This window comes from Syngnathus typhle, linkage group LG7 (assembly GCF_033458585.1).
Source record: "Syngnathus typhle isolate RoL2023-S1 ecotype Sweden linkage group LG7, RoL_Styp_1.0, whole genome shotgun sequence".
Taxonomy (NCBI): Eukaryota; Metazoa; Chordata; class Actinopteri; order Syngnathiformes; family Syngnathidae; genus Syngnathus; species Syngnathus typhle.
The window spans coordinates 8,996,039-9,009,994 of NC_083744.1; the positions used below are offsets into that span (position 1 = coordinate 8,996,039).

Sequence of the window (13,956 nt, forward strand, 5' to 3'; positions counted from 1 at the left end):
CTCATGGCATAGTTTGGTAAATTCCATTTTTCACAAACCTGTATTCCTGGTCAGTTCAAAGAAGTGGGTGTCGTCTATCATTTACGCATATATTATTGAACAATATAAAGTGTTAACTATGCAAATGTAATGGTGTTTTGGGGGTCAGCAAATAGTGATGATTTTGAAGGTACAAGTCTTCTGCCCAGTGCCAGCAATAATCAAAAATGTGAAGAAATCGACAATAAAGCAGACTTTGACTTTGACATACATTCTGTACCGCTTGTCCCCAGATATGCTTTAATATATTTTACATTGTCGGGTGAACTCATTTGCAAAAAAATGCATGTTTTTCAGGAATTGGATAAAAATGTCAGGACACAGATCCCTGAATAAAAGGACTTAGCTCCCAAAAGGTCTGCCACTTTAACAGAAGGTCCAAGGTGTCTTGAAATCAAACATGGGAGCCCAGATTAAGCAGTGTTGTGTGCTTCTTGCAATCAGTCTACTAGTGAAGCGCCATGGCTCTTTGCATCAGACGATCAGTCATAGGGGAGTTTGGCCTCACTGCATCACGCTCCACCAGAAGACATCTGTCAGAATTCAAAACAACATCATACATAGAGATGAACGCAGATTCAGAGAGAATACAAGCTAACAAGATAACATAATCAATCAAGACAGTGTATCACATCTGTTACGTAATCTTAATCAGTATGCACATGGAAAGTCAGCAGATAACATAATGCGACTGTGTCATGTTCATGGTTTGCTGTTATATAAATTACTACATGTCTCAGCAGTCACATGGGAAAAAAACATGGCACAGTGCGAGAATAAGAAAGTGGAACTCCCCACAATGTATTACCTGCTCAGTCTCTGGTAGTGCTTATTCTTCGATTTCAATGCTGCATGGATAAGCAGTTGATTGAAGACATCTCTCTGCAAACAGCAGCGGACAAAGCCATTAGTAAACAAAAGAACAAGTGTATTTCTACATTACATATTGGCTTTCTACCGTTTGGAGGTACACTGTATGTACACTGTCGCACCTCTGGGGCACAGTGCATGAAGTCCATCAACATCCATCACAGACATTCATTATTCATGTGTGTGCACTGTGCTCAACATTCTCACACTATCCCATGCAGTTTATTGATGGGCTGAAAAGCTGCGCAGGAATTTTTTACCTCTGGCGAATTTTCATAGCAACAGGTATTTATTTTTACACAGGAGAGACGATTCAACATGATCAAGATCATGTTAACCAAAGACAGTGACGCCTCAAGGCCAAATACGTTTCTGAAGAAAATACCCGCAAAGTTGTCGTTTCTGGTGTTCTTACCTGTGCATCGCTGCCCCCTATCGACACTATACTGTAGCGCAAAGGATGAAGTAACTCCACAGTTCGATCGTAGTTTCCTTTGTCATATTCCATCAGGGCTTGACACATCGGCACCCCTATGGGTGTAGCCATTTCATGTTGGTAGTTGTCACCCGGTGTCCTGAAAAAGGGAGATTACTGCTAAAGAAAATGTTCATAGACAAAACTTAACACTTTTCCAAGACCCAGTTAAAGTATTGCAAGAGATCAATTTCTCGATTATTGCTCAGAAGGCCTTCAAGTGAGATTTGGCACATTCCTAAAAGCCCAACACTAAAACTCTTAAAATGCTGCTGAGCAGTGTAACACAGGCAGCTGGGTAAATAATCTGCTAGCCCATTTTCATGAGCGACCACGTTGCTATGCCAAAGGTCAGTAATAGTCCTGAAGCGAGACATTTGAATTTTACAGTCAATGTGTTGCAGTACTGGCAGCGCTGCCGTTAACTATTAATAACCCACAGAGGTATTGTAGAGGAAAGCACAAAAAGAGAATGGAGCCATCTACGAGTCTGACCAGTAGATGTGAAAGTGCATAATAATTGCGCCGTATGCCTTTCACTCACGCCGACAGCAAAAGACATTTTTACATTCGATTAAATTTTGTTCGATGTGAGCAGGCAGGTCGAATATGTATGTAAGTGATGTGACAAACATGTTCACCTTCAATGAAAGAATCTCAAGCTTTTGATGGAATGACAAGAAAAAAAAGCATCTTTCATTTTGTTTGACAAAACAACATGTAATAGGAGGGAATTTATTTCACTATTATATATATATATATATATATATATATATATATATATATATATATATATATATATATATATATATATATATTTGTTCTGGTAATTCAGTTTCTTGTACAACCGTTAGCAGTTCTTTAAAAACAATGTAAAGATATAATGATGGCAGAAGGTGAGCATCTGGAATGGATTATTTTTCCAACGATTGTTTTCTTTGAAGCATTTGTTAATGTTATTTACTGTTTTTATTGCACATAAGGACGGTATTTTGATGTCATTGCATTTATACAACGCCAAAGCCATGTCTTTTTTGGGAAAATGAATGATTGCCTAATAATGTCATTTTTTTATTCAATGTTATAAAAGACTGGCATTCAACTCACGTTACGAGATTCCACAAAGATGATTCCATCTTATCTTTCTTGCATTATGCTTATAAATCATAGTATCTGACTTGGAGCATACCATGACAAATTTGAATTAGGTTAAATTGCAGCATTTAAAACTAAGTGAAATAACTAAATAGAGGCAAATCTTAAATTATATCCTGACATCCTGCTGGATGACTAAAGCAGTGCATCTCTCACCTAGTGACTGACTTTCAATCTTTCAAGAGCTTCCACCCACTCAAAACTCTCAGAAGTAACTCCTGCGACTTATGTAACAGTAAACGACATGATAGTTTCAAGACGTGGTTGGAGATGGCAACTTTTTGCGGCTTTACTGCAGAACAAAATGTGAAATGACTGCCTGTGGTCAGACTGCCCAAAGAAATTAGAAGCATAAAACCCCAAAGGAGAAGCGAATGCTGGACTCGAATCGCTGCTCTCAATTCTGTCAGCAAACGTCCAACAGTGCTTCTATCTCGGTTTTACATAAGGCTTCGGTGGTTCTTATGTAAGGATGATGGTGTCAAGGTGAGCGGCAGAGCGAGGAAATGGTGTGGAAATTACTTAGCCAATTCCTGGAGGCCTTCCAGCAGACGCTGAGAAGCGGCAGTCTCTCTCGCTCCCAGGGACACCATGAGGATGTGGAGGTCATTAAAAAGGGTTACGTGGTCATCAGTGTGAGGCAGCGTTACCTGGAGCAGCTCTTGGTAGCGGTCCTTCACAAACACACCTAATGTACGCAAATATTGATCACCAATGCATTACGGTTGTATAATCTTTGAAAACAAATGCAATGATGCCTTGAGTTACAAGTATCATTTATTCCTCGCCCAATCTTGTAACTCAAAGCAATGGTATCTCAAATCATCTTTTTTCTTTGAAATGGAAATGGTATTTATATAGTATTCCAACTGCCCTCCCAAAAAATAAAGTGAATTTTTTTGGGGGCATTCTTTTAATGGGAACAATAGCAATCTGTAAATAGCTTACAGTAATAACGTAATTACAGTAAATACAATTAAAACGTTTTTGTCAATTCAATGCACATTGTAATGTGTGCACCATGGCCACCTGGGGACAGGGTTGAGGCCAGTTCATACTTAGACTGGATTCTGGAAAAGTGAGAAGTTGTGACTTCCGCTAAACCGGCCTTCTCCCAATCAATCAGAGGAGGCTCGTATTTGAAATATGTAGAAGTCGTGTTACTCATAACTGAAGGCACCACTACACAAGTTTGACCATGTAGCACTCATATGTACTATATACAGTACATAAAGCAGGGAACCATTTTTGTTAATTTAGGATGTGTTCAAGATTGATTTATAATAGCCAATCTAAAAATATAAACATATTCATATGTATACAATATGTTAGTGTTTCCATTCACATTTCATGTTTTTTTTAATCACATGACGTTGGTTTTACACTTTCTAAAAAAAAGTGTTAAAATATTACTTAAAACGTTAACTTAACAGAATGTATGTTATGACTGCAAACTCTGCAAAGAGAAAAGAAAATTGTGGATTTCTTAAAAATGTATGTATTTGAAAAAGAATATTGAATATTGAGCAGCTCATGTCGCTTACCCTCCATCTCTAGTCTGCTGAGCAGGGAGCTGCCATCTACTATGTCCAACATGGATCCATTGGCTTTACAACGTTTCAATATCTTTCAGAAACAGAACACATCTTTACCTGTCTTTTTTTTCAAAGACGAAAATTGGACTATGGCATACGCAATTCGATAAAAGACGCAAAACGTAAAGGCAGGAGTCTTTTGTATCACAATGTCAGCCAATAAAAACTGCTGTTCTTTTCAAACGGATTGTAACATGAACCTAATGAAATGTTCTTGTTACTTTCAGTGACAGGATTTAAAAAAGCGTGGCACTTTTATCTTCTATAGTTTGAGTTTTCAATCATCTTGGGGGAAGACGCTAACTGCTACAGTCACTTCTAGCCTTAACTTATCTTATGATATTTCATACAAGCAGTGTATCCAATTACAAACCGTCCAGAGCAGTGAAAAAGTATTGATAGAAACTATGAGAGAGGTATTATCGCAGCGATAGAATTATGAATTACTAGAGAACTACCCTGCTTCACACTGAGAGGTGTTTCTAATATCTTGGTTACCTAACTTGTCTGAACCGGAGGGGCAAAATGATCATCCAATGTTGCAATCAGTATGCATTCTCGGCAGCACATCCGTTTAAGAATGGAATTGAAATAACCAACCTGAGAATCGAATATTTGCAGTGCCGCCTCGTATTGCCCCTGTGGAGAGGGAGGTGACAAAGACAAATTGAAATAACGTCAGACTTGAGATATGCTTGCTTGGTAAGATTGCATAGCACAGATGCAAACACAAATTAATCTAGCAATATAATCAACTGTGGAGTTCAAATTACCCCGGAGAAAACAGATCACAAATACAAGTTCCGGAAACTATTTGGCAGCCAACTTTGCGCTCTACTGAGAAAACTCATTATACAGTAATCTTTAAATCTTTACCTTTTCAATGAAGTAGAGGGCCCAGTGCCAGTAGTTGTGAGTGGCCAGCATGTCAGATATCTGCAATGGCGCAACACTTAGAGAAGAGAACGTTTCCAAAGGATCATTCATACCGTGGATTCTGATGAGAGCAGCTTCTTCGAAAATGAGTCATCAAAGGAAGTCAAAGGGTATACCTGCCAGGCTTTCTCTCTGCCTTCCATGAACTTCAGGCCTTTGTCCACCTCTGCTGTCATCTCATACACATGGGCAACAGAGTGGACGGACCACGCGTCATCAGGAACCAGTGCAAGGCCCTTAACATGAATAAAATAAGAACAAAGGCTGAGAAATCCAGATGCCTTGCCTTAATGAGGAATAGATGATCTACTGTATTGTGCTTTACAAGAACAGTCAAACGTTAAAATTTAAAACCATGTTAAATTCATCGTCAAAGTCCCACAAGATGAAACCATGTAGTGGTTTTTTTCAAAAGCTCTTTTGCAACCCTTATTACAAAACCAGGACTAGACATATAGAGGGACTAGCATGCCCGCGACCCCCGTGGGGACAAATCGGTACAGAAAATGGATGGATGGATGGATGGATGGATAGATGGGTGGATAGATTTAACAAGCTAGGAAAGATAAATATCATCAGGCAACACTTGGTTTCTAGAAATATTGACAAGTATTTACATTTTTAAATCATTAACCGGTATAGAAAACAATATTCCTAGGGAATCGCAGTTTCCCATCATCGGTGAGCTTTTTGTAGAACGGGCCTGTGTGCTCATGCGGTTCTTGTGGGCGACTTGGTGCCCATGGGCACCATCTTGGCAGCCCCTGTATAAGACAATTCCCATTCTTATATATTTCTTTATATTAACAGTGGTAAACTTGGTTTTACACCTTTGGGAAAATTAAGAATTGCAATTACAAAGGCACTTAAAATTGCCCAAACGGTTTGACACTGGAATGGATTTCCATTTGATGATTTTTATAATTTCCGATGGATATTTTTTTTTTTCATTCTTTGTCAATCAGCATCATGGAACAGACTGTGCTCAACTTTTGATGTTTCCCTGAACTTGCTATGCATTATTCAAAAGAGACAATTGGGACTCCAGAGGCCTTTATGAGTGGCTCATTAATGGACATCAACCATAAATTAATTGTGAATCAAAGTTACACGCTGCACACGGACAGAGTCTGCATCACTAATGAGCTAAATCACACAAGAAACATGAAGATCATCTCACCTCCATCGCTACTTTCTCGGCCTGGTCATAGAAATGCGTCTCCAGCAGACCAAAAGAATAAAGTCCTTTCAGATAGCTGAAAACATATATTATTGAGTTAAATCTATAATTACATTATTTGATTAAGTAAATATTTGCAGTAAATAATGACATTAGTGGTAATTGTTTGGCACGCTCAAACATGGCGAATAAAAACTCTTGAATCTTGAATTAAGGGTTGAAGGTACATACATATACTTGAATCTAATTTTGCCACACTACTGGAAAAACAGGCATTGGCTTTTTGTTGTTCAGTGCAACCCTCTGTCCTTATAGCGGCTTTCATAATGGAGACGGACATCACCAGATACAACAATGTTCAAACACAATAGCTACAAGCCAGTGTCACACTGAGTTAAAAGCAGTGGATACAAATTTCGCTACCTCATTTTCTCTGCCCTTCAACAGCCAAACTTCTGTTCCTACCTCAAAAGGCACAAGTTTCTCATATTCTCTTACAAAACCCATTTAATTGAACTTGTGGCCACTAGTCATGAGTAACACTTCCCCAGGCTGCAACTTGCCTTGTTGTGACCAAGAATGAACTCCTCACTTTACATTTCTACTTGGTGAGTCTAGAAATAGCAAGAAAAAGGAACTAACTAGTACTTGTCTTGTTTAACAAAGTCATCATTGATGAAAAACAAGAGAAAAACATTTAACAGTTTGACTGTTTTAGACGGAAGATTCGGAGGGAGAAGTAACCATGATTATTTTTTCTTTTTTTAGTTTGGTGTAAAATCATTACAATTTAAGGGCTCAATAATTTTTTTTTGTAATTTAGCTGGCCTTGCCAGCCATCTTGGATTCGGGTTCATGGGTGGGTTATTGCTTTAATAGATACAAATGTGAAGGTTTTAGGACAATCTGTGACTACAAGTCTAAGGACTTATTTGAACTCATCTTTAGCCACCTTGCCTGTCATGTATTGAATGAAATGATGATCAAAATCATCAGGGTTCTTGCTTTGATCTATACACACTGGCGGAGCTAGAGGGGTGGCCACGGCGGCACAGGCGTCCCCTGAAATATGTTTTCAGGGAGTCAGGTGCCAGGGTATGAATTCAATTTTTTTTCCACATTCCCGCCATCCTCTGTAGGGGACACAGAATAAATGTTCATCAGTGTTTTCTGAAGAATTTTGGAGTTTGTGAAAATATATAGTATATATTATTGAGAGTGCATAGCGATTTGACCCTTCCTTAGCCGTATTGACCCATCTTTGAAAATGCAGCAAAAGAGTCCATCTGCACCAAATAAATGCAATTGCTCCTTGGGCATTGAGAAAATAACCCGTGAAATTTCTCTAAAAGAATGTTGCAACCTTGGAACCTTATAAACACCTATGAACATGACCAATGATGAGTTCAAATCCGATAGAGTTTACCATTTTTTAAAGATCACCTTGAAAGGTTATGCTATTTGCCTTGACAACACGGGTAAATGGATCTTAAAATGCATGTAATTGAGCGTACCTGGCTAAAGGGAAATGAGGCTTCCAGTGGGGCAGCACTCGAGCAACTGAATCTCTCATCTGGGTTTGGGCTCCCGTGTAGAAATAGCTATCATGGGCAAACTTGAGGGCAAGCAAGTCTGTGGGGTGATCAACCAGGATATCTTCCCAAACATCACTGGCTTTGGGGAAATTCCTACAAGAAACATGAGACATATAAGTAACCTTTTATTTTACAAATTATTTATTTGCAAAAAATTAGATGCAGTTTATTTCACCAATATGGCATTTTAAGTAATGTAAATATCAACAAAGCCTTTTCACGTGAACCAGCATGCCTTGCGATATATTGTATTGTATGAGAACCATTACCACAACTTCAAATACAGTGGCTTTGTTATTCTGGGTACAAAAGGCTAGACTGCACACTGGAAACTGCATGCATTTTAAATTCTACCACCTTTAGGCAGCACTTTTAGATAAAAGCTGAAAATAGTTTAATATTGGTTTATCACTTTAACATCTGCCGGGAAGAGCCATTTGTGAGTCCCATAACAAATATCAGGGTTTTTTTCCAAGCAATTTCATGCAGACATGTCAGCCCCTTTATTTAATAAAAAAAGATAATACTTTTAAAATTCGACACCTCCAGGAACCTTTAAGCAAATGAATGAACAATAGGAGTTGCAAACTCTATTTTTACCCATCCATGTCCACCAGGAGTGAGGAAAATGCCGTATGGCCTCGTTCATTCAGTAAAGAGGGCCAAGCACTCTCGCAAATGTGAACCTGATCTCTTATTTGGGGCAGAAGTGACCTCCATGGTCTGGACAAATGTTTTGGGACACATTAGCATTACACTCATTTATTCCTGATTGATTCTTTATTGATTTCAGTTTTAGGCCATGCGTAATTGCAACTTGTTGAGGTGAAAGACCCCAGCAGAAGCCATTTCAGTGAAGCACTCCTGTGTGTCATTTGTCATTCTGCTGGTTTGCAAACATGATAAATCCAGTTTTGACAGTACTGTGCCGATATTGAACTTGGTTCAACCTTAGCGATTCCATTTGATTATGTTTAAGGGTACCTGTGTGAACCTTAATCTAAAGTACACACCAGCAATACTGAGCAATTCACAGATCGTACATACACAACACATTTTTGCTATTTTGCTGAACTGCCAGACTGAAACTCACCCATGTGAGAAAAGCTCCAAGGCCTTGACGTGGAGCCTCTCTCTTGGGGTGAGGTTTTGACTGTTGGCAAGTTCCACGGTTTTCTTCACAGCGCTGGCCAGACGTTGGTCCAGGCGGGGAGAGGTCGCTGTTCCCAACAGTTCTAAACCCGTGCTCACCACATGGCCCATCACTGCAAGGATTATATCAGTCACGTTATTGGACTTTCTCACTGCACACTGAAGCCGCTTTATTATTGAAACTAGGTCTCTCAAAACTCTTGCTTTGCTGCTACTGTATTCTGTATTGTGGAAAGATGTTCTTCTTAGCTTTCACACAAACATGCTTTCTTGAAATATTCAGTTACTAGATTAATTAACGTCAATATTGTGAACAAAACAAAAACCCAAATTTTCATTATGGAAAACTGGTCTGAAAAAGCAGAGAGACATTTCAACAAGACTGCAATGAGGTCAACCACTATTTTAATATTTATGTAGTTCTAACAAGCTTTTACAAGTCTGTATGCTCATTCAGCTCATGTAATTTTACACAATGAATGACCTCAGGTCGGTTTGTGTAGCGAGTAATGCTAGAGGATCCCCCATCAACGGCTGCTATTCTCTTTGTTCAGGTAGCCTAGTGTTTAATTGGTGTTCACCAGCGATACAAGTAACTTGGCCAATTTGCGCACGCTAGACTAGCTGATTTTTGGCACAAAGCATTTTACAGCCACTTTTTCTTTGGATCGTTTTACATTATGTGTTCTATGTGGCCTCTCTGCATCCATTTCAGCCTGGTCATCCTGGAAGGGAGATCTTCCCATCTGTGGTCTTTTCTCAAGGTTTCTCATTTTTCCCCCAGTAGGGTTTTTTGGAGTTTTTCCTTGCCCTCCTGGGAGTTTAAGATCAGGGGATGTTTGAGAATATTTGTCAATTTTTGTACATGTGAAGCCCTTTTAGACTTGCTTGTGATGTTGGACTATATAAATAAACTTGACTTAACTCAGGGTCCATATAACAATGAGTCCCAATCAAGGTCACTTGTTGATGTCAATAACCTAAGGTCTCTAAAATGCCTGGAACACCTCATTTCTTTGCTCCTCATGCTCAGTCTGTGAATCAAAAAATGGCTGTCATCCCTAAGGTCAATTTGTCGATCATTTCAAGGCTCCATATCACCCACACATAGCCCTGTATGTGTAGCAGCAGCCAGTACGTGAATGAATATCTTTTTTTTTTTTCATCTTCAACCAGTACACACACACGCACACACGTTCCAATTTTGAGGACAGGTTCTCCAGTACAACAGCACCCATCAAAGCAACATAATTAGAAAAACCAATTCAGGAGGCAATGGTTTTTACATTCAAGTAGTTTCTAATAACACATTTTGTTTATTTATTCATATATATATATATATATATATATATATATATATATATATATATATATATATATATATATATATATATATATATATATATATATATATATATATATATATATATATATATATATATATATATATATATATATATATATGTATGTTAGAACAGTCCAGGCTACTAAAAAAGCTAAACAATCAGATATAGTAAAGATGTTTTTTATTGATAGTGTGACAGTAATTAAAAAATGTTTGGCTAACAAAATCCATCCATCCATCCATTCATCCATCCATAATTTTCCATCCATCCATAATTTTCCATCCATCCATCCATCCATCCATCCATCCATCCATCCATCCATCCATCCATCCATCCATCCTTTATTTTCCCTTACAGTTAAAATCCTCCCTGACAACTGCAAAACTCTCTTATTGAGCACTATTCTCCCTTCTGAAATTCTTCCAGCATCCCAGCAAATATCTGATGGAGATGTGTGTTTAAATAACTTAATCAAATATGTTGTCACCAAAATCCGGATCAGCCGCCTTGATTTTAGTCATGCAGCCCTCAAGTCCTCCAATACTTTCAATGTTGCGCCAGGTCACATACTAAAGGAAAAACAAAATAAGACACAATAAAAACAACTCAGCAATTTCCTCACTTCGCCTATCGAAGATAGGGTAGCTGTGAAAATGAGTTCACTTCAGTCATTGCGCAATCTTATCTGTGTGTAAATCATTTATTTACCTGAGTGAGCATTGCATCATAAAGTTTGCACGCCTCATTACTGCTTGTGGACAATGGAAGGCCCTCAGCTCTCCAAGCCTGGGGAAATTGCCTTATCAGTTCAGCACCAGTCAATGAAATGGACCAAAGTGTAACTTTAAACACAGTTTAGTGATGATACCTTTTGTCCCTGCCAAACACTTAATCTAATTTAATAGTACACTGATTCACACAAATGCTGGATTTTGCTGCCCATTGTGTAATGATTGATTGGAGGTGCTCATACACTTGTGACAAAGTTGAGTTGTTTGCAGGCAAAATCTGCTTTTGTTTCATATTTGAAATGTTTTGGCAAAGCTCAAGCCTTTTGCAAATAAAATGTGTCATTTTGACCATTGTAGAACTGTTGTTGTTTTTTTTGTCACTCACACACATTCACACCGTCATATGTGGGAATCGAACTCCCTCCCATTGTGGCACTGTTTAGGGCTCTATGTCAACTGTTTTGAAAATGTGGATTTTGAATAGATGGCTGTGTCGACAATGAATAAAACTAAAAATAGAAAAAAGAAAGAGAAGTTTAAAGTTGACTGATAGTTTAGCAAAGAACTGCAACCGTACTATATTTATTACTATGTATTTGAACAAGTTTGAGTGCCAAATAAAAAAAACACCACATTGTCTTCCTACCATCTGCAAACTACTTGCTCTTGGCGAGCGTTTTGCATATTTTTGTAAACCCAGGCTCTTTTGTTTTTTTTCCCTTTAATAATTTTTTTGTTTGTTTGTTTCAGTTTTTACTAACCTTTCCAATCACACCAAGCTTTTAAAAAATGATCAGTATTAAAAACGTTATGAAAAACTAAAACTGAAAAAGGTTCACACCTAAATCTCAATTCTTGTTTTTCAACATTTCCAAGGATTTAACTTTGTTCGTCTGAGGAAAATACCTCACTGAAAATATCATTTAGGGATCTGTCGGACTCTGCCAATGGTGGTGTCATGCACATGTGTCAGATCTGTCGCAAGAAAAACGTGCATCTACTGTTTGTTATTTTTGAGCTTACGATATTTTCATTAGTAAATAGATGACGGCACACGCCTGGCTGCACGCATCCCGTTTGTTCTACCCGTGCAAAAACAACAAAAGTTCCTCTCCTAACTCGTTCCCAAATTTACATCTTTTCCAACACTTACCTCACAGTCCCTGTAACTCAAAGGATCCATGTTGCGATTATACTGTTTATGTTTATAATGTGCAGAAGTTGCAACTTTTGACTCCCTACCCAGTCTTCTAGTGTTGGCTCGTGAGTGAACTATTCGTTTAAAGGAACGACTCTTTTCAGTTGACGAGAGTGAACGAATCACTTCCTAAAGTGATTCGGTTTTTTTCCCCCGTTCATATGACTTCAACCAGTAGGTGTCGCTAATGCGCATTGAAGCTGGTGCCACCTCGCCGTAAAACAAAACATAGAAGAAATTGACGTAACTTCCCGTTCACGAACGAGTTGTGAATTGCATTTTCAGTTCACCAATTGAACGGATAGGTCTGTGAGTGAACGAGTCAGTGAGTTAGTGATTCGCATTTCCAGTTCATTGCGTGAACGGATCAGTGAGTGAACGAATCCTGACTTTCCCGTTCGCGAACGAGTCAATGGGTGAACTGTCTTCATTCCCGTGCATCAACGGATCAGTCAGTGAACGCGTTGCGTCTCCCTAACAATATTAACAATATTTAGGCGTATATATGCATATACGTTATTTAAAAACTACTACAAGTGTTATAAAATCAAGATTACCCAAAGAGAAGCCTGATCTCCCCGTTATTGCACCCCTTCATGCAATAAAGTTGGCCGTTAGCTTGGAGAAAACGTGCATAAAAGAAGTGGTGTTTCAGTGAGTGGTTCTTTCTTTCCTTGGGAAATCGTAAATCGACATTCTGGCTTACATAGTTCACTGACTGATCCGTTGATGCATGGGAACGGGAAATGCAATTTACCGTTTTTTTCGTGTATAATGCGCCCCCATGTATAATGCGCACCCTAAAAATGGCATGTTGATGCTGGAAAAAAGCCTGTACCCATGTATAATACGCACCCAATTTTTATGATTTTTAAAAAAAATCCCAATGATTGTCACACACGCAGGGAGGCAATGGGTCTCATTTTCATAGTCTTTGGTATGGTCTTAACTAGGCTGGGTGTAATTTCTTTTGTTGGCGTTGATTTCTCCGACTGCCCGTAAAGGCACCACCGCGGTCAGTGCGGACATGTGAAAAAGGCGTGCGGACGTGGAAAAGGCGGCTCTGTATGGGAGAGACGTTGAAGAGGAATAAAAACACCCTTGGAAACCAAAACTTGGCCCTCGTCGTGACTCGGAGCCGCAACAAATGTTTCGGATTTGTGTAGAGTACATTGTGACAGCAAACGAGCAGGTGATCAAGCAAGCGTCTGATACGAGAGCATTGCGGTCGTATGGACCATGATTTTCTTAAAAAAAAAAAAAAAAGAATTTTTTTTTTTTTTTTTTAATGTAAAAGAAATTGTACCCATGTATAATGCGCACCCCAGATTTTAGAACAATAAATTAGTTAAATTTTGCGCATTATACACGGAAAAAAACGGTACAACTCGTTCGTGAACGGGAAGTTACGTCATTTTCTTCTTTGTTTTGTTTTACGGTGAGGTAGCACCATCTTCAATGCGCGTTACCGACACCTACCGGTTGAATCATATGAACAGATTAAACAACGAATCACTTTAGGAAGTGATTCGTTCACTCTCGTTCACTGAAAAGATCCGTTTCTTTGAGCTAATCGTTCACTCACGAGCCAACACGAGGGAGAGACTATTATAGAAAGAAACGTGTGAATTACCCGAGCAATTATTTTATTTATTTATTTATTTATTTTTGGGGGGGGGGGGGG

The 13,956-nt window shown here is 38.7% G+C and overlaps 1 protein-coding gene across 2 annotated transcripts; it reads right to left on the reverse strand.

The window, feature by feature from the left end:
* Window positions 1-234: 234 nt before the first annotated feature.
* On the reverse strand, window positions 235-12,347 carry ttc38 (tetratricopeptide repeat domain 38). Of its 2 annotated transcripts, XM_061283980.1 has the most exons (14): window positions 12,228-12,347; window positions 11,052-11,129; window positions 10,831-10,912; window positions 8,939-9,110; window positions 7,765-7,938; window positions 6,251-6,326; window positions 5,187-5,306; window positions 5,011-5,070; window positions 4,735-4,773; window positions 4,084-4,165; window positions 3,062-3,227; window positions 1,325-1,484; window positions 848-921; window positions 235-572 (listed from the first exon to the last, which is right to left on the reverse strand). In XM_061283980.1, the coding sequence occupies exons 1-14, from the start codon at window positions 12,255-12,257 to the stop codon at window positions 488-490; spliced, it is 1,398 nt and encodes a 465-aa protein (XP_061139964.1). In that variant the 5' UTR covers window positions 12,258-12,347; the 3' UTR covers window positions 235-487. The 2 variants fall into 2 exon arrangements, with proteins under 2 accessions (XP_061139964.1, XP_061139965.1); XM_061283981.1 differs by lacking the exons at window positions 10,831-10,912; window positions 11,052-11,129.
* Between the last annotated feature and the right edge of the window lie 1,609 nt (window positions 12,348-13,956).

Coding starts and splice junctions, on each gene's coding strand:
- ttc38 (XM_061283980.1), bottom strand. CDS start 12,257: ATGGATCCTTTGAGTTACAGGGACTGTGAG. Junction 10,913..11,051: donor ATGATGCAATGCTCACTCAG/GTAAATAAATGA, acceptor TTTTTCCTTTAG/TATGTGACCTGGCGCAACAT. Junction 1,485..3,061: donor GGCCTCCAGGAATTGGCTAA/GTAATTTCCACA, acceptor TCCCTTTTTCAG/GACACCGGGTGACAACTACC.